A 23,219-nucleotide genomic window follows, 5' to 3' on the forward strand; every position below is an offset into this window, starting at 1 on the left:
AGCCAAAATTGACGTTGTTTTCATTTTTCTGGCAAATTATCGATGGGAGTGACGTGAAAAAATATAACGATTTTGTGGTTTGTCATTCTTTAATGGCTCACGAAGTTGCGTAGTGGTGCGATAATTTTCATGCGTTTTTTCTACAGTTTTGTGATTCTTTTTAAAAGTTTAGAGAAAACGCAGGAAAATGTTCGCACCACCTTAAAATTTCGTCAGTCATTAAATAATGACAAAACGCAAAAACGTTATATTTTTTCACGTCAATTCCATCATAAGTTTGCCAGAAAAATTAAAAAAACGTGAATTTTGGCAGAAAGGGTGTCGAACATCCTTAAGTGCTCAAAAAATTTCAAGAGTGATGTTATCTAATTAAGGGCTCCAATATTTAACTGTAATAAAATATTACAAATTTGGCTATCCCTGATTAGTTCCCCCTAGATCCTCTCATAATCAACTAACCGACCCACTCAATTCAAACAACCCACTCCTCTGAACACAGACGTATCGAAATCTCAAACTAAATTTCTCAGGACCTCCCAGCGTCCCCCAAAAATCCCGAAGACGCGAGAAGCATCCTGGAGCTCCCCCCCGAGGAAGACCCCCCCGAAGACCTCTCCGCCTTCCACTTCAGTAAGTTCGCAGCGACCTACTTCGCCTCCAACATCGCGCCGCAGTACTCCCGCCGCCCCCTAAAGCAGTCCCTGCTGGACCTCCCGCTGGCGTCCGACCAGCTGTCCTCCCAAGCGCTCTGGACCACGATCCTGCGGTTCATGGGGGACCTCCCGGAGCCACGAAACCCCCTCGACACCCCCGAGCGTAAGACCGTAATGTCAACAGTCACCGAGACCCTCTCAAAGACCTTCGCAAGATCTCGAGAGTACCAAGACCTGATGAACCACAGCATCGCCCAGAAATCCCTCATCCGAATGACCCTGAAGAGGCAAAATAAGCTGCAGGACCACATCAGACGCGGAATCCTCGAGGACGAGTACGTGAACGAGAGCTACGGGAATTGGCTGCAGACGCGCAGTACAAACCTCGAGAAACTGCACTTCGTGATCGGCCACGGGCTCCTTCGCCCGGAGCTCAGAGACGAAATTTACTGTCAGCTAGTGAAGCAGTTGACGAGTAATCCGAGCAAGGCGTCGCACGCGCGCGGCTGGATCCTCCTGTCGCTGTGCGTGGGTTGTTTCCCGCCCTCCGACCGCTTCATCAAGTACCTCCGCTCCTTCATACGCTCAGGCCCCCCGGGATACGCGCCCTACTGCGACCGGAGGCTCACGCGGACCCACAAGAACGGCGCAAGATCCCAACCCCCGAGTTGGCTGGAGCTCCAGGCGACGAAGAGCAAGAGCCCAATCCTCCTGGAGGTGACCTTCATGGACGGAGAGTCAAAGACAATCGAGGCCGACTCTGCCAGCACCTCCCAGGAGGTCGTGGAGGCGCTGGCGCGCAGCATAAACCTGCGCGACACCTTCGGCTTCTCCTTATTCATCACCCTCTACGACAAGGTCCTGTCCCTCGGCGCAGGGAGGGACCACGTGCTGGACGCAATCTGCCAGTGCGAGCAGTACGCCCGGGAGCAGGGGCAGTCTGAGCGCTCGGCGCCCTGGCGGCTGTTCCTGCGGAAAGAGGTGTTCGCCCCCTGGCACGACCCCACCCTCGACGGCGTCGCCACGAGCCTGATTTACCACCAGATCACGAGGGGCATCAAGCAGGGGGAGTACAGGTGCAGCAACGAGGGGGACATCGCGATGGTGGTGGCGCAGCAGCTGTACGTCGACCACCAGAAGAGAATGACTCCGGAGAACCTGAAGAGCGCGATGCCCCTGTACATCCCCAACCACCTCCTCCAGGGGGTGGTGCACGAGGCCCTGAAGAAGTGGCAGAAGCTGACGCTGAAGGCGTACGAGAGCAACGTCAACGTTATCCAAGGGGCGCCTGTCATCAGAGCGAAGGAGGACATCGTGATGTTCGCCAAGGTCACCTGGCCCATCCTCTTCTCGAGGTTCTACGAGACCCTGAAGACGTCGGGACCTGATTTGCCAACTGTCAACGTCATAATCGCTGTCAACTGGACTGGGATCTACTTCATTGACGACCAGGAGCGGGTGCTCCTGGAGATGTCGTTTCCCGAAGTGGCGGAGGTGACGGTCCAGAACTTCCAGGGGAACTCGAGGAACATCATCATAACGAGTGTGCAGAGGGAGGAGTGGGTGTTCCAGACGTGCGACGCTGAGGATCTCGCTTCACTCATAAATTTTCTGGTGGACGGCCTCAAGGAGCGCTCGGTCTACGCCGTCGCCACGCAGGAGTACATGAGCGACGTGACGGCTGGCCTGGGGGAGACCTCCTGCTTGTCGCTGAGGCGGGGAGACCTGGTGAAGCTGGTGGGCTGCAGGGGGCACTCCGTCATGACGTCGCAGTGGGGGTACGGGGAGGGGCTGGATGGGCTGCAGGGGGAGTTCCCCTCGGAGTGCGTCTACGTGATACCGACACTTGGGAGACCCCCACAGTCCGTCGTCGACGTCTTCAGGAGCGATTACACGACTAAGGGCACAATGGCGAGGAGGAGGGTCGAGAGGGCTGAGCAGAGGTCCCACTCCTTGAGGAAGTTCGCGCTGGAGCACTTCAGACAGAGCTTCAACGTCACCATCTCGAGGGGGTCGACGATATCCTCGGCCAAGGGGACCGTGCAGGAGACACTTTTCAAGCACACCAGGACCCCGATGAAGGCTGCGCTCCTGGCGAGGGTCTGCGAGGACCAGGAGTTGTCGCAGTTAGCAGTTGCCATCTTCACGAATATCCTGAGGTACATGGGGGATCTGCCCAGCAATCGCCAGCGCTTGGGGACCGAGTACACGGATCTGATATTCGCTCCTGCGCTGGAGCACTCGCACCTGAGGGATGAGGTCTACTGTCAGATCATCCGGCAACTGACGGAGAACAAGATTAGGCTGAGCGAGGAGAGGGGGTGGGAGCTGATGTGGCTGGCAACGGGTGTTATGTCGTGCTCTACGAATGTGCAGAAGGAAGTTGTGGCGTTCCTGGGGGCCTCCAGGACCCCCTTAGCTGTTGACTGCTTGAGCAGGCTGAACAGAACTTCGAAGTTTGGGAACAGGAAGTATCCTCCGTACATTCTCGAGGTGGAAGCCATCAGGTTCAAGAGTCTCCAGATTTTTCATAGGATTTATTTTCCTAATGACACTGACGAGGCCTTCGAGGTGCACTCGTCGACCAAGGCGGCGGACATCTGCGAGGAGATCGCGGAGAGAATGCAGCTCAGGAGCTGCGATGGGTTCAGTCTCTTCGTCAAAATCTCGGATAAGGTGTTCTCAGTACCGCATGAGTACTTCTTCTTTGATTTTGTTCATGAATTGATGGAGTGGATGAGGAAGTCGAGACCCTCGAAGTCGTCCGGCGTCACGCAGGTGCAGTACCAGATATTTTTTATGAAGAAGCTGTGGGTCAATTGCTATCCTGGGAGGGATGTCAACGCGGATGACATCTTCTACTTCCATCAGGAGTTGCCGAAGTATCTGAGGGGGTACCATAATTGCAGCAAGCAGGACGCGGTCAAGCTTGCTGCGCTGGTTTATCGGAGCAAGTTTGGAGAGGTGAAGGATGAAATGGCCCAGGTGCCGGATAAACTCAAGGAGTTCGTTCCTGCTGATCTGGTTCATGTGTACAGGCCCAGTGATTGGAAGAAACATATCTCCTCGGCGTACAGTCAGCAATCAGGTAATTTATAAGGCATTCACTGATTTTTAAGGAATGTAAGAATATTTATCGAAATAGCAGAAAGGAATAGGGATGGTGCGAAGAGGATTCGTTGCTCTCGGAGGACGTGAATTTAATCTGGGAGGACTTGAAATAGTATAACGATAAGTTGAATTTTGAAAGTGAAAATCTGAAATAAATTCTAAACGGAAGTTGATATGAATAAAAATATTTTACTTGAGTTCGTGCTCAATTGAGAGTTTAGGATTATTGATAATGATTAATCCATAGTGGCAAAATAACACAGAGTCTCATGGGAAAATTAAATTTTGGGGATTAGGGAAAATATTAAAATGTGGAGAAAAATCTAAAAAAATTAACAAAATGAATAAAAATTTTACGCCTAATACGAAAATTATCGTCAGTGTGAAACTTTTGTGATAAATAATTTATGTTTCTGGGTACCCCGAGTGTATAGGATGTCCTAGTGAAACGAGCAACTATTGATTAAGAAAATAATTGTAGAGAGCATTTGATGAATTAATTTTTTAGTCTCGTCAAACTTAGAATTCATGTAAGAAATGGACAAATACTTCTAAATTTTCGATTAGCCAAATAATTGTCAATCCTCCGAAGTCAGTTATTCCTCGATAAAATAATTCCGAATTTGGATATTTAATTGGTAGTTAATTTAATAGTTTAAAATTGATGAGTACTATTAACTATTGACTTCTTCAAAATTGAACTTTATTCAAAATTTATGATTGCCGATGGCTGTTTGTGAATACTAAAAAACACTCTGAAGTAATAATTTCGTATGTTGAAGTAATTCGTTATTGAGAGAATGTATTCATTACATTTAAGTTTAAGTGGCAATAAGTAGGACATTTGCATTGATTTTGGTGGAATTCATGAAGATTTATCTTTGTTTCTGTTAGGAATGAGTCAATACGACGCGAAACTTCAGTTCCTCCAGCACATTTACCAGTGGCCCACCTTCGGTTCAGCCTTTTTCGAAGTGAAACAATCCACAGAACCGAGTTTCCCTGAATTCTTGATAATAGGAATAAATAAAAACGGCGTGAGTGCGATTCACCCTCAAACGAAGGACATTCTCGGGATGTGGAGCTTCACAGAACTCTCCAACTGGTCCTCCGGGAACACTTACTTCCACATGACGATAGGGAACTTCATGAAGGGCCAGAAGATCCTCTGCGAGACTGCTCAAGGGTACAAGATGGATGATTTGATATCTTCGTACATCCACTACCTTAAGTCAACGTTGGAAAGTAAGGAGTCAGAGAGATTGTAATAAATTAACAAATATCGATTAACAAATTGCATGTTTCACTAAATTGTAATTATTATTAACACTGACGCATGAGTAGATTACGAATGTAGCATGTATTTTGAATGTTATTAAATATGTAGAGAAAACTTATCCTCATCGATTTCTCAATAATCTTTAAATTCTTGAATAGGTTTTTTTGACCGTTGTAATTATTTTCAAAATTGAGATGAAAACCGGTTGGCTAAGCGATCTTCAGCAATTTTATAAATGTAGAAATGAAGTTGAAGTTGAAGTTGAAGAACTCTTTGTGGTGGCCCTATCCTTAATCTTTAATTTCGAAAATGAATCGCAAATGCATTGTTCTACCTAAAATTTCAATTACTCCAGAATATTTACCAACGGTACCCCCTCGGTTCAGCGTTTTTTGAATTGAAACAATCGACAGAAACGAGTTTCCCTGAATTCAGTAGCGAAGTGTGGTAAAACGGTTTAAGTCTCATCTCCCGGTTGAGTTCTTGAAGAATATTTCCGAATCTAAGAGAGATAGCGAAATTTTCGTAATTACATTTGTTGTAGCTCTCAATCGACTCTACAAAAAAGTTTGTGACAAAAATTTTGCTATCTCCCTTAGATTCCGAGATATTCATTGGAAACTGGCTATTGGCTAAAAAAAATAAAAACTGTCATTATATTTTACTGAAAAGAATTATTATTGTTTTAAATAATTAATTTTTCAGTTTTATAATAATAATAATAATAATAATAATAATAATAATAATATTAATAATAATATTATTATTATTAATATTAATAATAATATTAATAATATTATTATTAAATATTATTATTATTATTATTATTATTATTATTATTATTATTATTATTATGCCACTTCACTACTCAATTCTTGATAAGAGGAATAAATAAGAACGGAATGAGTGTAATTGTAGTAAAATAACGAATGCATGTTTTATTATCTTTAATTATCATTAATACTGACAAATGAGTAGATTATGCACTTAGAATATATTCTGAACGTTCTTAATACGTATAAAAATTCTCTTTATCGACTTCTGGACTGTACTTCATTGCACTGCACGAAATTCGTAATTATCGATAAACTGGATTGACAATCGGTTGCTATTCCAAAACGTCCACCAGTCGATTTCCACTGTTCCAAGCTCCCTCAATTAGTTAGGTTCTGGTGGTAACAACCAAAGAGAACATTAGATCAATTTGGAAAACAGAATGTTCCCATCAGTTGTTACCTACCTCAATCGGTTTCACCTCCCCTGACGAGGCCATCGAAATCCCTTGGAATTACGAAGGGAATGTCAATCTCACTCGACGCCCGAGCAGGCCACCAGCGCTAGAAAATCACGAATAAATTAGTGTACCACCTCTCGAAATAAGTAGAGCAGGATTAAATCAATTGTCCACTTGGCGAGAATTTTATCAAACCAATTCTCAATTGACGCACACTTCTCGGAATCGTGTAATCGGAGGGGCTTACCCGTGGCGTGCGCTAATTCCACAAGTCATCTCGAGAGACTAGTGTCAGTTGGCCAGTTGCTTCCCTTTATAAACCACGGAATGACGTACCACTGTCATCGGTGATAACCGAATAGCTGTTGGAGGGTTAAAGAATAATGAGATGAAATGAATTGAACGTCAAACGATTTGCGGTGATAACCCGGTGGAGGAAATGTTTTTTCTCCGAATCTACTCTTCGATTAGTCGCGTCGGGAATTAAATTCTTCGGTTGAAAAATTATTGCGAACAAAAGAATCGATTGCGAAATAGAAAGAAAACTGCAAAACGAACGGTGGATTGGATTCCGAACTAAAATTTTACGAATAATTTGGTGCTAGCTCTAGGGTAATTAGTCGTGTTCGCTTGAACGCAGTAATTACGAAGGCCTTTGGTTCAATAATCCTGATGAGGCAAGTGCGAACAGACTAACAGACATACGTATTGGGGAAAATCTGCTGATAACCCCGTCACCAAGAACCCCGATTATTCTTAATATAGAATGCACACTCAGACCAACAAACTTATAAATTGGAGAAAACACTCGGATGAAATTGAATTGTTATTCTTTCTATCTTCTTCGGGTTTCTTCTCGCGTTCCACTCTTTTTCTTCCTATTGGGGGAGTATCAGTAGAAGATAATTCGTTGATAAGCCAGGCGTTTTTGTTGACAAAACACAGTGGCGTTTCCACTTGGGCTATCATGTGAATAAGTCTTCTTTTTTCCCTTCGTGATTCGTTTTAAAGCATGAATTGTTTTATTAGTTTTTCTTATGGAAATGGTGGAGAGGAAAAATTAAAAGATCGATGACTTGATGTCAATATTTATAAATTATTTATTGAAAGATGAATATGAGGTACTCCATGACAAATGAGTTAACGACTGACCCTCACCCTTTTGGAAATTGATCTCGATTTTTTTTACGATTTGGGGGGCTTTTTTCGTAAGGAATGCCCTTTGCGCTATTTCATATGTGATTTCATAAATTGCATAAATTTCATAATTTTTTTTTAACTACCTTTCAATTTTTTTTTAGATTTTTTCGACAGCCCATTGCGGGGATATGATTTTTTCTTTGTTTTTTCGTTTTTTTCAATAACTCTTATCCTCAAATTTTTCGTCCAAGTTTTATACCGTTTACACGGATATTTCGAGTAATTTTTTTCTTTCAATCCCTAGGTGTTCATAATACCGAACTTTCAAAAAAAAAGTGAAAAAATTTGGATTTTCAAAATTATGTCACGTTTTATTCACTGATTGAATTGATGAAAACAGTATCTGTGTTCAGATTCATCTCTGTCGTTGCTAAATATCCGAAAATATTGAGGGATGTTGGAGAAAATGAAAACAACATTTATCTAATTATCATTTTGCGCCGTTTCGCTAATTATTTCAGCCTCACCAGGCTCATCCCTCAATAAATGTGCAGCCTCATTAATGTCTAAACCAATTAAGTATGCACGTATGAAAATTTCCTATAGAATTCCAATACAATTTTCTAGCGAATTCGCTAGGTTTTCTATTGAATTTTTTCCTGCGTGTGAAGACATAGGCGTTGATGTCAGCAACCCAATAATTCCTCCCCACAGATCACAATATAACATCCCATAAAAAACAGTATCTTCTTTTTAATCGTCAATATATCCTTTAATAAAAAATCCAGTGTAACGTTTTTTGAAGCCAATCAATTCGTCGTATTGTGTCATTAGATTTTTTATAAATGATGATAGCATACATTAAAGATATCATACATCATACATACATCATATGTTATAATACATATATTACTCTATTATATATCATATATATGATATAAAAAAGTATAGAATATAATATAATATAGAATTATCGTAATATTTTTAACGTATATGCTATCATTATTTACAACACATCTTACAACACAATACGCCGAATAGATTGTCTTCAAAAAGCGGTACACTGGATGTATTATACATAAAAAAATACAATACATTCCTGAAACTTTTCCTTCGGAAAACTTAACTTCAGAAAGTTAATATAAAGAACAGACACGTCTGTCATGCTTATTCCTCATTGGTTTCAGTCGTCTGAGGTGGCAAATTTAATTCATGATTAATTTCATTTTGAGATTTTCAGTTATGATTGTTAGAATTACAGTGCGCTATAGCGCGCGTTCGGTTTTGTTTTTAAAAAGAGGAATACACAGTAAGCAGGTACCAACTATTCAAGCAAAAAATAATAATCCAGGCTTAAGGAAGACGATGGGCCTCGGGGAGTTTAGTCCTGTGCGTGCCGTCCATATTTCCGCACAGCCCAGTAATACTCCACCGTAATTCGCGATTAATCATAAGTGTGACACTATTCAACGAGTGGAACACTACGATAGGAACCTCTTGAATTTCAACGGTATTAACTCCTCCATAGCTAGTTAATTTGAACGACCACGAAAAGTCATCATCCTCGGGAACGAATGTCCCGTTGATCATTCTGCTGACAGCAAACTCTTCGTCATTAATTTTAAGAGAATAGCCATTCACGTTCGGGGAGAATTCGACGACGTCTTTACCCGAGAAGAATTTAACTCCCATTACGTTATTCACACTCTTGACGAATACTGCGAAGCTTTGCATAACGTAATCGCCAGTCGCCAATGTCCAATCGTCGGTCACCATGTAAGGAATCTCTCCCCCATCCGTTGTTAAAACAACTTTGGGACGCAGAGAACAGAGCCCTGCAACAAAGAACAACATTATCACGGGGTCCCACAGAATTGTTACAAGTTAAGGGGAGACTACTGTGAGTTCTAAAAGTCGCGGGCGATTGGAGTGAGATTTATCATCCATTGAAGATGGATTATATATTTAAAAACGAATAATTAGTACAAAAAATTAATTATTTATTGTTCGTTTCCTCTGACCACATGCCTCAAATGTTGAAAATAGTCCGGGGCCTTCAATTTTTCAGCTACAGAGACTTCTATTCTTTCAAAATGTTTGAAAAAACGTGTGCAAAAATAATTACGAATTAGTTTTTTGGAATTCGGCTCCTACACAGCTAATTCCGTTTTGTTTAAAATAAAAATTTGCACCATTCACGTACAATAGGCGAAAAAAGTATCCTCAAAATATTTAATATATATTCTCGATTCTTTCACAACCATTTTTCAAGCTATTTTACATGAATAGTGCCATTTTTTTATTAACAAAATAACGAAATTAGCTGCGTAGGAGTTAAATTTCAAACAACTGATTCATAATTGTTATTGCACATATTTAAAAAAAAATTGAAAAAAAAAAGAAACCTGTGGCTCAAAAATTGGAGGCCCTGAACTATTTTTAACATTTTAAGCGTCTGTGGCGCAAACGAGCAATAAACAATTAATTTTTTGGACTAATTATTCATTTGCAAACATACATAATCGATCTTCAATGTATAAGAAATCGCATTCCAATAGCCCGCGACTTTTAAAACTCATAGTAGCATTTTTTTTAAGGCCTTTCGAGTTCCCCTTTCGGGTCGCATTTCGGCACTCTATCCAACCCTATGCATGCGGCTGTGGATCTACACTGTACCGCATTCTCCCTCCTATACACGGAGAAAAAAATACATCGTAATTTTGTGAGAATCCTTCCAAAAATTAGTGTGCTGTTCACCAACGCTGGGACATAACAGGGAGTCATCGGAGAATTCGCATGTGGCGCACTAATTTTTACGGGAATCCCCCGAAAAAGTGACCGGAGTCCCACCAAAAATTAGGGTGCCACTTATGAATTTTTCGACGACCCCATGTTATGTCCCGGCGTTGGGGGACAGCACACTAATTTTTGGGAGATTTTTTTCTCAGTGTAGAACATAGGAGTAGCATGGGAAACCACAGGAAACGCATGCCGGTACAGGCGGTTACTCTATTAGCAACCTCCCGCTCTCCGGAGCCTTCCGTTGAAAAATTCGGTTCCACGGAGAATCCAACTCACAACCTTTCGCAAACTAGACTTGCGTCTAACCCACTCGGCCACCGACGTCGATACTCATAGTAATCTCCCCTTAAATCTATTTAAAAAACAAGAAAAACCTACTGATTTGATTATCTCTGTACTTCTGGAGGAACGTAAGAGGGAATCGCGTGTTGTCCAAAGGACTCATCCACAGATGTTTATCAGGACTCGGTCCGAACCCTTCAAGCCTCGGTGGATTGCGTTCAACCCCAATCCGACTGTCCTCTGACACCTCAGCACCCACGACATCCCAGCCCTGATGTGGCGTCGCGACGGACACATTCACATTGTCCAACGTCATCGGGAACTTGACAATCACCTTCATGGTCCCCTCGTCAGTATGTTCCGACGTGTACACCAGATGCGGGTAGAACAGCGCTTTGATTTTGTCCTCATAAGCGTGCAGAGCAGAGGAGATCGACTGAGGAACATTGGCGTGAGCCACGTTGATGGTGTACTTCCTGAGCGTGGTGAACCTCATGGCGTGCTCGAGGCAGCTCGTAGTCCTGGGGACGAGGTTCTCCGCATTGCTGTACAGGGGGTTGTCCACGTCAGCCTTGCAGTCTCCGCTGATGCTCTCCTGGATGAACTTCTTCTTCTGTTCCTCGGACAATTCCCCCTTCACGCCGATGGTGATCAAGGTCTGATCTCGCGAACACTCTGTGTCAGCTGTCTCCGTCATCGAGAACGTGAGCTTGCCGTAGGTCTCCTCCTTGGTGACGCCCACCCTGAGCGGATCGTCTGGAATACTGGGATACGACTTCTGCGCGTCAACGCAAACCACCAGATTCTTCTCGCCGGGGCTGGTCCTAGTCAGCTGCAAGCCCAGAGTGTTCACTCTGTGTTCGCGGTTCATGTCCAAGTCCATATTCACGTGCCAGGCGCGAGAAGTCTCGTTGGTGGTTGCGTCGAAAGCTTCGAGGTGCCCTCTGACGTTCAGCTTAATCCCCTTCAGGATGTGCAGGATTCCCTGAGCCGTCTCCCTCCTCTCCGCATTCCCCTTGGTCGACACCTTCACATACGACGTTGGGTACTTCGCGCTGGGTTCCAGCTTGTACATCACCCCGCAGCTCCCCATCCTCGGGGAGTTGACCAGGTTCCTTCCGGTCTGACGGAGTGCCAGGAGTTCGGCGATCAAGTCATACCCCAGAACGTTCTTACGCTCCTTGTACAACGATCTGAAGAAGTCCTTGTCGATGGCAATTGGGGTCAACCCCGTTTCGCAATCGAAGATTGAGTTCGAGAACTGGAGCCCAACGTCCTTCATATCGTGAGTGACCTCGTGATTCCGCTTGGCGGCGATCCCCCTGGTCACGGTCTCGTGGTGTTCGCAGCTCGGACAGGACTCCTTCAGGGCGCCATTGTCGTCCTCGCTGACAGTCGTGCAGTCCTTGGCGTGAGTGACCATCCCCTGTCTGGAATGTTTCGTCATGGGAAGGATGGGGAAAATACTCTCCAAAGTTTCCGTCTCGATGTTGAAGCCACTCGTGGATCGGAAGGAGAGCTGCACGTCCGTGGCGGTGGTCCTCCTGATCGAGTGCCAAGTATCGAGCAGGGGATTGTAAATCGACATGGAGTAGTCCCCGTGTCTCCACCCCTTGTAGGCAACGTCCCCCTTGAACCTCGGCGACATCGAATTATCCTTTTCGACCTGTCCGATGATCGAAGTCACCTCTGGAATCTTGCTCTCCATCAGAACAGGAAGACCCATCTCGCTCACGACGTGCTGCTCGTACATCTTGTCGTAGGAGACGAACTGCTGATTAACTTTCAAAGTTCTGCCTTCGAATTGCAAGAGAGACTCCAGCGAAGAGACCAAGTCCATGAGCTCTAGGTTCTTGTAAGAATTCGCGAAGACAACTCGACCTTTGTAGGAGACCACTGCGTCAACCTCGATGCTCTTCAGCTTGACAGCTCTGCTCGTTTCTTGGAGAATCCGTCTGACGTCTTCGTTGCTTATGAAGTGTGGTGGTCTGTAGTTTGCGAAAGGTGACATCAGCGAGGGATACAGAAAGATTTTCGTCACGATGAGTTGTATCTTCCAGAGGGTGACGCGTCGGCGTCCCTCCATGACTGAGGACTCGATGTTCAGCACTTCGGGGAGTGCGTTCCTGTCGCCCAAAATGTAGGACACGGAGAACTGATCTCCGTGGCCGTAGATCTCGTCCACAGCGTCGACCATGTAAGACGACGACAATGCGTAAGACACTGGGGTGTGAATTCTTGTGAAGCGCATGATCTTGGTTGCAAGCTCTCTCAGGTGCGTGCTGCAAGGGTCCACGGAGTTGGCGAGGCCCTTGAGGGTGGTGTAATGGTAGTTGTAGAGGTGCTCGTTCTTCTCGTAGACCATGAACCAGTAGATGTGCAGGATGTTGGTCATGGTTGGGGCTTGACGAATGAGGATGTCGTAGGCGGCTGTTCTGAGCTTCAGGGGGAGATTGCTGTCCGCCAGGATGGGCCAGAGGAGGTCGTGGGCGGCCTGGTAACTCGGGAGGGACTTCTCCACGGCCCAGATTGCGTGCAAGCGCACGTTTGTCTTAGAGTCCTCGTTCTCGAGGTCGTTGAACACCACTTCGCCGCGGACGAGGGGCGCTAGAAGGTGGAATACTTTGCCCACTTGGATGTTCCTCAGCGATGACAGAGCCGCCACTTTCTCGTGGTACTCCCCGTTGATTACCAGATTGTAGAAGATGTCGATGTAATCGTTCAGATCGGAGTTGTTCTCGGGGTCGGGGGTGTTTCGGAAGGTCCTGAAGACAAGACTTGCCAAATTCGGAAATGCGGCGCTTTTGACGTGGTGAGAGGTGACGTGTAACAAACTGTCGACTTGCGCCAGCGATTCTTTCGTTGGGTTTCTAACGCTCAGGGGCAGGTTTGCGAGCAGTTTTATTGCGGAGATGGTGTTGATGAGTCTGAGCGAGATGAGCTCGCTTGCGACGAGAAGCGATGCTTGCGTTCCGACGTGGGGTAACGCTTCCAAGAAAATGTTCTTCATTGTTTGCATCTTTGGACTTTGGGGGGTTTTGATCTCGGTGAACAGCATTCGAATGGAGGAACTTCCCATGAAACTCATGGTGTGGATAATTCTGTTGATGGTTTGGCCGCGTTTGAAGTCGGGCTCATTCGCCTCGAGGTGGTTCTCGTCGAGGTAGTCCGCTGCTTCGGCCAACATTTTCTTCACTTTTGAGGTGAGGTCCTCCTCCACGACGTGCCGACCTTGCGTGATATCCATACCGCCGTCGTGGGAGTAGGAGCCCGTGGGCCGGTGGTAGCTTATGTCTTTGATTAGAGGAAGCTTTGTGAGGTCCGCGGTGGGAGGGTCGAAGGCTGATGACTTGTCTTCTAGCAGGACGAAGGTTGCGCTGGAATTTTTGTAGAGCAGAGGATTTTTTTTATTTATTTGTGTAAAGACACAAGGGCTGGAGCCAGTAGAGCGTCGAATCATAGGGGGAAGGGGATATATGGATTCGTAAGTAAATTTCACATGATAATTTAGCATTAAAGTGTTTCATGCGGAAAAGGTAAATATTGACATTCATCTGGAATTCATATACCATGTTTATAATCAAAATGGAATTAACGGTGAATTTTCCTCATTTTTTTTAGATTTCCTTTTCAAATTATTAACGATTGACGTCGCGATCGTGATAACTTGAAAAGGAATTCTGAAAAAATTCTGGGAAAATTTATAGATAATTCATGAAACGCCTTAATGAAGTTTCATGGATTGCCGTTAAATCAGAGCGACTTCACAAACTGATATCATTTTTATTATGCAATTTTATTATGAAAAACAAATGAAAGAATTGCGGATAAACATACAAAATTTACGCCCAAGAATTTTTATAGAAAGATAAAAGTATATTGACTTTTATCTATCAAATATCTCTCAACAAAATGACATAGTAATGTTACATAATCTTCTGTAGAAAGAGCACAAAAAAAAGATTTTTTAAATAGGATTCTCATAGAACTTCAAGTGAATTCTTATAGAGTTGCAATAGAAATTCAATAGAATTTCTTAGAGAAAGCGCTAGGTTTTTCTATCCAAGATATCCAAGTACTTTGGCTTTTGTTATTGTTATGATAGAAAATTGATTGTCTATAAATTATTTATACAAAATGCTCGTAATTTTCCAAAAATGCATATTTAAAATTGTTTCATCGTCCTCCAAAGTAAACTCTTTAATTTTTTTTCAAGTTTTTAAAATGTTTTCTAACGGTTAAATATCAAGATTCAAATTTAGACCTGCACAGTTCAAATAATAAAATCATTGTAAAGTTTCCGGAAACTTGGGGTCAAATGGGGCTCAAGTGAAAGCTCTGATGTTCGACTGCAAAAGTAGAAAAACATTTCACTGGAATTCTTCAAGGAGATAGCTGAATGGAGACTTACTTGTTGAGGACGTAGTGAGCTTCGGACCGTCCTCTCCAAGGGAAGTAGTTGACACCTCCGTGAGCTATGAGAGACTTGATAAGAATGTCCTGACCTCGCTTCTCAGCTTGGAAAACCCGCCTGCTAGCCATGTTCACAGGTTTCTAGATTTGTAAAAATATCCCATAAAAATATTGAATTAAATTCCGAAGCCTGTGAGTGAATGAGATTCACCTCTGGAGGAAGATCACACGTTTCAGTCTCCGCGTGATTGAACGTATAAACATTGTAATTCGTGCAGTTCCTAGGGGATGAAAATTTCGTGATGATGAAGTTGTTACTCTCTTCGATGGCATTGGGGTCCTTGGCATGAACGTCGTAGCTGGTCCAGCAGTCTCCGTGGATTGTGTTCTGGTGGTAACAACCAAAGAGAACATGAAAGTAATTTGGTAACAGGGTGCTCCCGTCAGTCATTACCTACCTCTTTAGACATGAAGCTCTGGTGTTTGATTGGAGAGTCCAGGTTCATGCTGGGGAGGTCCAATTGCAGCATGGATGCAATGGCCAGTTTCATGTTTTTGGACCATCCGGGCTCCTCTGTCGATACTTTGACACCTTCCAACTGAAAGATTCAACGAATGAAGCTTTCGAAAAATCGATTTTGTGACGTGAGCTCAACAACAACGTGAGTGAGGACATTTCTTCGTGATTATGCATGAAAAAATTTAATAGATAAACCTAAATTCGTTAGAGAATTCTATTGATATACTCAATAGAAAATATTCAATAAAAAAAGTCAATAGAATATTCGATTTTTCTGAGTAATTTATTCTCCCGTGATATTTTCTACAAAATTTCCTCGGCTCAAATTTTCCAAGTTTTTTTAAATTCTATTTTTCGTTTCTTCTCGTCAAAAAAATTAAACAAAAAAACTTAGAAAATTTCGACGAGGAAATTCTGCAGAAAATATCTAAATAGAATAGCTTATGTAGAAAAATCAAATTCTATTGACTTTTTCGATTGAATATTTTCTATTGACTATTTCAATAGAATCAGCCAATAGGGGAGAGTAGGGCAAAACGGACCGCAGGGCAAAACGGACCACTGAGAGAAAATTGGTAATTTTTGNTGAAAGCTCTGATGTTCGACTGCAAAAGTAGAAAAACATTTCACTGGAATTCTTCAAGGAGATAGCTGAATGGAGACTTACTTGTTGAGGACGTAGTGAGCTTCGGACCGTCCTCTCCAAGGGAAGTAGTTGACACCTCCGTGAGCTATGAGAGACTTGATAAGAATGTCCTGACCTCGCTTCTCAGCTTGGAAAACCCGCCTGCTAGCCATGTTCACAGGTTTCTAGATTTGTAAAAATATCCCATAAAAATATTGAATTAAATTCCGAAGCCTGTGAGTGAATGAGATTCACCTCTGGAGGAAGATCACACGTTTCAGTCTCCGCGTGATTGAACGTATAAACATTGTAATTCGTGCAGTTCCTAGGGGATGAAAATTTCGTGATGATGAAGTTGTTACTCTCTTCGATGGCATTGGGGTCCTTGGCATGAACGTCGTAGCTGGTCCAGCAGTCTCCGTGGATTGTGTTCTGGTGGTAACAACCAAAGAGAACATGAAAGTAATTTGGTAACAGGGTGCTCCCGTCAGTCATTACCTACCTCTTTAGACATGAAGCTCTGGTGTTTGATTGGAGAGTCCAGGTTCATGCTGGGGAGGTCCAATTGCAGCATGGATGCAATGGCCAGTTTCATGTTTTTGGACCATCCGGGCTCCTCTGTCGATACTTTGACACCTTCCAACTGAAAGATTCAACGAATGAAGCTTTCGAAAAATCGATTTTGTGACGTGAGCTCAACAACAACGTGAGTGAGGACATTTCTTCGTGATTATGCATGAAAAAATTTAATAGATAAACCTAAATTCGTTAGAGAATTCTATTGATATACTCAATAGAAAATATTCAATAAAAAAAGTCAATAGAATATTCGATTTTTCTGAGTAATTTATTCTCCCGTGATATTTTCTACAAAATTTCCTCGGCTCAAATTTTCCAAGTTTTTTTAAATTCTATTTTTCGTTTCTTCTCGTCAAAAAAATTAAACAAAAAAACTTAGAAAATTTCGACGAGGAAATTCTGCAGAAAATATCTAAATAGAATAGCTTATGTAGAAAAATCAAATTCTATTGACTTTTTCGATTGAATATTTTCTATTGACTATTTCAATAGAATCAGCCAATAGGGGAGAGTAGGGCAAAACGGACCGCAGGGCAAAACGGACCACTGAGAGAAAATTGGTAATTTTTGTTGTTTTTTCTTTCCTTCAAATCAGGAACACTGAATGTGTTGAATTAAAACTGAGTTTCTTGGATCGTAACCGTCACAGGGGATTTATAGACAACAAGTGTCGTTGCACCGCAATTCGATCAGATTTGCTAATCACCTCAAACCACAAATGACTTTCAATTTTTGCAAAAATTATCAATTTTCTCCCAGTGATCCGTTTTGTCCTGTGGTCCGGTTTGCCCTAGTATATTTCGTCATTAGGCCGACAAAAATTTTCTGGCGAATATGAGTTTAATAAAAAACTAGTACAAAGTTCAAGAGAAATCGAATAGAATTTTCTAACGAATTCGCTAGATTTTTCCCTTAATTTTTTTCCTCCGTGCGGACTGGCCACTTTAGTAAAAAAACCCCATCGCAGCAGCCCGTGATTTTCAAGTTTCCGAGTTTGGAAAGTATGCGATACCAATGTACTGCAGAAGCAGTACAAAAATAATATGTTAAATCTCACCTGTCCATTCTCATCATAAACGATGAGGAACGGATCCTCAAGGATTTTCGCGGATTCCGGCAGCGCCCGGAACGCCTTGGTCTGTTCATAATGTTCCGCGAGACCATTATGCAGTCCCGTCTTGACACTTTTTAACGCTGCGACGAATGAATTTGGGTATTCAGGGTCACTGTCGACTGGTTTAACATTGAAATACCCATATATCCCAAATTGCGAGGCGTACGCTGCAGGCTCGATAATTCCTGCCTTGACATCTCCGTAATAGCTGTAAACTAGGCTCCTGTCACGTGGAAATGGACCTGTAATTATCCGCAATAATGAATACCCGCGGGAGATCACTACCGATCACTCATTTTGAACATCAAACTCACTTGGCCCTGCATTTGCAATCGCCAGACAGACCGCCAAAGCTAGAGAAACGTAAATCATCGAAATTAATGAATTGAGACGCACAATAGGTCGAAGTGGTCACGGTCAATTTTTCAATTACAACGTATTTTCCAGAACAATTTCAATTGACCGTACACATCTCCGAAGCGTGCGATGAGTGTGGGCTTACCGGTGGCGATCTTTATCCCGCAAGCCATCTCGAGAGACTGATGCCGGTCAACAGTCCTCATCCCTCTTTTATAAGTACGCCTCGATGTGTCACTCATAAACATTATGGAGTAGGCGAATCACTAATAAAACTAAGGTTGACGCGGAGATGTAAAATTCAACAGTGATAACCTGGTGATAAAAAAAAACCGGGGATTCCCCCTTGATAACCCAGCGGGACTGGCAATTCCATACGTCCGCGCAGTATCCCGTGGGAAAATATACGGTCAAGAAAATGAGCGCAGATAAAGTTTGAAGGAAAACAGAATTGTTTGTCGACACGGAAGAATTTTTTTACGCTCAGTTATCTGTTCTTTCGGATAAATTCGTGGAAGAGCGATGTTTACTCAGAGTCTAGCGCGTTTAGAGTCGTTTAGGAGTCATCAACTTTCCTTGATAAATCGGCTGCATAGTTAATGCTTGTTGTCATCAATCCATCAATTTCCTCGATGAACTATTTGAATAATTTTCCTGGTTAGTCCGAAATAGCGGATGAGTCAACACACAGAAAAATTTTAATGTAAATGACGGTTTGCTAAGCGTAATTTACGCTCAAAATAAAAACGTAAATTACGTTCAAACAAAGTGTCTTCTACGTTTCATTAAACGTATTTCACACTTGAGAAATCATAAATTACGATCTTAGTAGAAACGTATTTTTATTGTTATTATTTATTTACTGTATTTAGGATACAAAAGCCCGGTGCAGAGGGGGGAAAATGATACATAATACGAACAATGAGAAAGGCTGTACGTTATTTATGTTAGTTTACCTTATTTAATTATTTACTTCCTGAAGTTTTTGGGTTGGATCGCAAAAACCTAGAAGAATTATTAATATTAATCTGACCCCTGGTGGTTAGACAGTTTAATAAAAATTTATAAACATTCTTATTGTACACAAAACTGGAAGTGAATAGCAAGAAACTTAGCGCGTGAAATAGAAAAGTATTTTATTATCTTCGAGAAAAATACTGTATTTTACGCTTAAAATAACATTTTTTTCTTCGTCATTAATTTCGGATAAGTATACGTAAAATACCGAAAAAATCGTCGTAATTTACAGCGATTTTGAGCGTAATTTACAAATACAAAATCGTAAATTACGTTTATGTATTCGTAATTTGGGGCCATTTTGAGCGTAATTTACGGTTCAACGTCAAGCGTAAAATGCGCTTCAGAGAGCGTAAAAGACGACTTGTTAAGCGTAATTTACGTGTAGAATTTTCCGTGCGAGCCCTAATAGGCTTGAACAATCACCAGATGAATTGTTAGAAAATTGTTTGCATTTTGACACGTGCGAAGAAAATTTTGCGCTTTTTTTGCAATTAGAATGTTCAATAAGAAGAATATTATTGAGATTATTGAGATTTTTTCTGTAGATATTCCGCCGCTCAAATTTTCTGTTTTTTGAAGATTTTTTTAACTCATGAGAGAATAAAAATTAAGTGAAACACTTAGGAAATTCATGTCGAGGAATTTCTGTAGATAAAGTTTTAACGAAAGATGAAATTCTACTGATTTTTTTATATAATAGTTTCTATTGGGCATTTCCTATTACAAAAACGCGCAGTATAGCTATGTTCTGTGAAATTTTGTCGTGTGTGAAATTATAACTCTTCACAAGTGTTTTTATTGACGAGTTAGTTCATTTGTGGGGTTTTTAATCTTCGAAAAATCGGTAACTGTATGTAATTAGCATGCGAAATACGTGGAATATTCCAGTAGTATTATTTGACCCACTTGGAGATCTCAATACCTTAAATTTCAAAAGTGAGATAACGAATGTGTGATTGTTTCGTGTGTAGCAATGACTACGATATTCGAGGAAAAAACTAATCGAAATGATTTACGACTTCTGTGAATGAGTTGTCATTGCGTCATTTCTCCCTTCTCGGAATTTCGTTCTTCCGCCTGCTAATCTTGTGTTGTCCCAACCAATTTGATAGTAGCGCTATGGTGACAAGATCAACGGAAATTTATGAATTACGTGTTTGTTTTGGTAAAAATAAATTACCAATTCAATGACTTCGATGAGAAAATTGTCCAACACATATCTGATGCCTTCCTTTATGTCTTCAATTTGATATTTTAAATGCAAAGGCATTTATATCAAGCTCTCAGTGAAGGTATACTCTCATTAAATGAAATCCGTCAAAACGGTTCAAGTCGAGTTGCCTTTACCGGAGTTTTCGAGAAATATCTCCGAATCTAAGAGAGATAGCGAAATTTCCATAAGGACCTTTTTCGTAGCCCGTAGTACGGTCTTCAAAAAAGGTCCTGACAAAAATCTTGCCATCCCCCTTAGATTCCGAGATATTCAATGAAAACTGACGAATAAAATCGACTTGAACCGTTTTATCGCTTCGCCACAGATTTAGTTCTTCATTTTATTTTCAAAACTTTCATGATACAGTTGAGTTAGTAATTATTCATACAAATCATTTCTTCGATTACAAAAAACCCGTCACCCTAATTCTGCATGAAATAATTCTTAAGCTGCGCAAGAGCTTTACTGCGATGTGAAATTTCGTTCTTAACAGATTTCGGGAGTTCCGCGTACGTCTCAGTGTACCCATCCGGCTGGAATATGGCGTCCCACCCGAAGTCCCTCGGGCCTCTCGGTGGGACGATAGTCCCCGTGGTCCTCCCCTGGAAAATGATGACCTCGTCCTCCGGATTGCCCGAGGAATAAGCAAAAGTGCAGATTGCCTCTGCGGACTTGTCCTCCCAGGCGGCAAGCATGTCGTGGAGTCCCTCAGGCCCGAGTTTGTCCAGGAACCACTTGATGTAGGGACCTGGAAGACCCTTCATCGCGTTGAACCCCAAGCAAGTGTCCTCGACAATCACGGGACCGTTGACTATCGCCTGCGCTGCTTTGCACTTCGATATACTGATGTCTCTCGCTTCGCCTTGGTACTCGGGCAAGTCAATTTTCTGCTTCGCAACGGTGCGGGGGAAATTCTTCCCCAGAATTGCTACGATTTCCTCGAGTTTTTTAGCGTTACCCGTGACGAAAACGAGGGGCTTTGCCATGCTGAAAGATAATAAATCGATAGACTCGTTCATTTATTCCAAACGAGACTCGTCAACTATTATGACAGAGTTGAATAACGATAGCTAAATAACTAATAACTAAATAAACTAATAAACTAATTCTTTTCCGTAAAGTTGATTGACGATGAATGATTGTTTTGATTGTTAACTTTTTATTCGCCCTGCGATTGGTTGATGGATCAATCAGTGATTTCCATGACTACGAGGATGTTATTGTGCGTTACAGCGCTCACTTGAAGGCGGTCGCGCGCGACGGCGCGCATGATTGCCCAGTAAATTAATAAAGCTGAATAACTAAAATGATAGAGTTGAATATGACCAAATGAATTTTCGTTAATAGTTAACGAGATTTAATAGTTAATATTTAATAGTTATTAATATTTATTAGTAATTAGTATTAGTAATATTTAATATTTATTAGTTAATATTTAATAGTTATTATTTAATAGTTAATAGTTAACTAGAGATTTTTATCACTGAACTTTGGCGATAAATTCCCAAAAATTAGGGATGAATCCCTCATATCAGCGACATTACTCTAACAATTAGTGATGATGTCCAGAATAATTAATGATAATGCCATCGAAAATACGTGGCAAAATCACTGAATTTCAGGATTTTGCGGCTACGGAATTTCGCAATCGCGCATCCCTAATAATTGGGGATAAATTCCTGAATCGCTAGGTTTTCCCATTTAATTTTTCACATACGCGATTAATTTTGTAAGAATTATTTCGTAGTAATGTCGCTAAGACATTGAAATCAATAAAAAATGAATTACTTCGACGATCAGGGAAACTTTACGAACATTACATCATTTGAACAAGAAACCAATTTTGAATTCAGTAGCGAAGCGGTAAAACGGTGTAAGTCGACTTATCTCCCAGTCGAGTTTTTGAGGAATATTTCCGAATCTAAAGGAGATAGCGAAATTTTCGTAATCACATTTGTTGTAGCACTCAATCGGCTCTATAAAAAAGCTTATAACAAAAATTTTGCTATCTCCCTTAGATTCCGAGATACTCATTGAAAACTGGTCAATAGTCGAAATTGTTTTGTACCGTTTTACCACTTTGCTACTGAATTACATGTCGTGGAATTGAGATTGATTGAAAGCTCGCGGGGAGAGCATTGTTATTGAACTGTGTCGCCAGCTCTCGTGAATCTATCGCAACATCGCTGCCAGCGACGGATGAACAAACACGTGCTAAATTCGCCAAGTCAATTGAAAAAAAGACTTACATTGATTGTTCCGATTGTTCCGAATCTGCGACGGATGACTCTCGCATCGATGAGAGCGATGGAAATTAAAATAAAAGATAAATTATTAGAAGAACGGGTGGACGGAGCCGGGATCGGGAATCGACCGGTCGCTGGATTCAACAGCACCCTGCACTGCGCACAGTAGTTCGTAGATTTCCACTTTATTCACCGAGAAATATCAAGGGCTTTATGTATTTGAATTAGTTGCCACTATAATTTTATAAAAATGGTTGTTCGGTTTTGCTGATTTTGAGAATTACATCCACATAAAAAGTGGATGATATTCATGTTTATGTCTCCGCAACTCCCATTTAAACCAATGTTAAATTATTTCTTTTTCTTTTTTTTTCTTTTAAATTATTTCTTCAACGACGTCATTTTCCACTATATAGAGGTCATTTTGGGCTTGAAATGTACTCCATATCGGCAAAGTGGTACATTGTTAGAAAATTACAATATCATTTTCAATAATTACAAATGAACAAAATAATATAAAACGATAAATGATATACGATAGAACAAAATTATGTGCAAAATGACCATTTGCAAGCATTTTACTAATTGAATAATTCAATGTCCGCCAGATCCCACTGAGTAACACTAGGTA

At 41.8% G+C, this 23,219-nt stretch overlaps 3 protein-coding genes and 1 long non-coding RNA gene across 5 annotated transcripts in view; 1 reads left to right on the forward strand and 3 right to left on the reverse strand.

The window, feature by feature from the left end:
• LOC107036337 (myosin-VIIa) overlaps positions 1-5,161 on the forward strand; it is a 12,321-nt gene extending 7,160 nt beyond the window's left edge. Inside the window, exons 7-8 of the mRNA XM_015254261.1 lie at positions 531-3,741; positions 4,659-5,161. Of these exons, the coding sequence (XP_015109747.1) occupies positions 531-3,741; positions 4,659-5,032 (3,585 nt within the window). The 3' untranslated portion in view covers positions 5,033-5,161. The remainder of the gene's footprint in view (positions 1-530; positions 3,742-4,658) is intronic.
• Positions 5,162-5,952: 791 nt separating this feature from the next.
• Positions 5,953-6,924, reverse strand: LOC107036307. Its single transcript, XR_001460781.1, has 3 exons — positions 6,525-6,924; positions 6,284-6,380; positions 5,953-6,212 (listed from the first exon to the last, which is right to left on the reverse strand). It is a non-coding gene; the product is annotated as an uncharacterized LOC107036307 (long non-coding RNA).
• A 429-nt stretch (positions 6,925-7,353) lies between these two features.
• Positions 7,354-18,307, reverse strand: LOC107036344. Of its 2 annotated transcripts, XM_015254270.1 has the most exons (8): positions 18,255-18,307; positions 18,067-18,105; positions 17,696-17,994; positions 16,562-16,702; positions 16,315-16,491; positions 16,102-16,244; positions 10,598-13,878; positions 7,354-9,252 (listed from the first exon to the last, which is right to left on the reverse strand). In XM_015254270.1, the coding sequence occupies exons 1-8, from the start codon at positions 18,280-18,282 to the stop codon at positions 8,771-8,773; spliced, it is 4,590 nt and encodes a 1,529-aa protein (XP_015109756.1). In that variant the 5' UTR covers positions 18,283-18,307; the 3' UTR covers positions 7,354-8,770. The 2 variants fall into 2 exon arrangements, with proteins under 2 accessions (XP_015109756.1, XP_015109755.1); XM_015254269.1 differs by lacking the exons at positions 16,102-16,244; positions 16,315-16,491; positions 16,562-16,702; ... (1 more) ...; positions 18,067-18,105; positions 18,255-18,307 and adding exons at positions 14,913-15,055; positions 15,126-15,302; positions 15,373-15,510.
• A 2,394-nt stretch (positions 18,308-20,701) lies between these two features.
• On the reverse strand, positions 20,702-22,748 carry LOC107036305 (inosine triphosphate pyrophosphatase). The gene is made up of 2 exons (XM_015254187.1): positions 22,592-22,748; positions 20,702-21,329 (listed from the first exon to the last, which is right to left on the reverse strand). Exons 1-2 carry the CDS (start codon positions 22,636-22,638, stop codon positions 20,765-20,767), a joined length of 612 nt encoding a protein of 203 aa, XP_015109673.1. The 5' UTR covers positions 22,639-22,748; the 3' UTR covers positions 20,702-20,764.
• Between the last annotated feature and the right edge of the window lie 471 nt (positions 22,749-23,219).

The sequence above is a fragment of the Diachasma alloeum genome, unplaced genomic scaffold (assembly GCF_001412515.2).
Source record: "Diachasma alloeum isolate Michigan unplaced genomic scaffold, Dall2.0 Dall_scaffold_00208, whole genome shotgun sequence".
NCBI classification, from domain to species: Eukaryota; Metazoa; Arthropoda; class Insecta; order Hymenoptera; family Braconidae; genus Diachasma; species Diachasma alloeum.

What these genes read in the sequence shown, in the direction of transcription:
- LOC107036344 (XM_015254270.1), bottom strand. Translation starts at nt 18,282, where the DNA reads ATGGCTTGCGGGATAAAGATCGCCACCG. An exon ending in CGGGATAAAGATCGCCACCG is followed by an intron (nt 18,106 to 18,254) that starts GTAAGCCCACAC and finishes ACGTTTCTCTAG; the next exon opens with CTTTGGCGGTCTGTCTGGCG. An exon ending in GCTCACTACGTCCTCAACAA is followed by an intron (nt 13,879 to 16,101) that starts GTAAGTCTCCAT and finishes CAAAAATTCCAG; the next exon opens with CGCAACCTTCGTCCTGCTAG.
- LOC107036305 (XM_015254187.1), bottom strand. Translation starts at nt 22,638, where the DNA reads ATGCGAGAGTCATCCGTCGCAGATTCGGAACAATCGGAACAATCAAT. An exon ending in GAACAATCGGAACAATCAAT is followed by an intron (nt 21,330 to 22,591) that starts GTAAGTCTTTTT and finishes ATTATCTTTCAG; the next exon opens with CATGGCAAAGCCCCTCGTTT.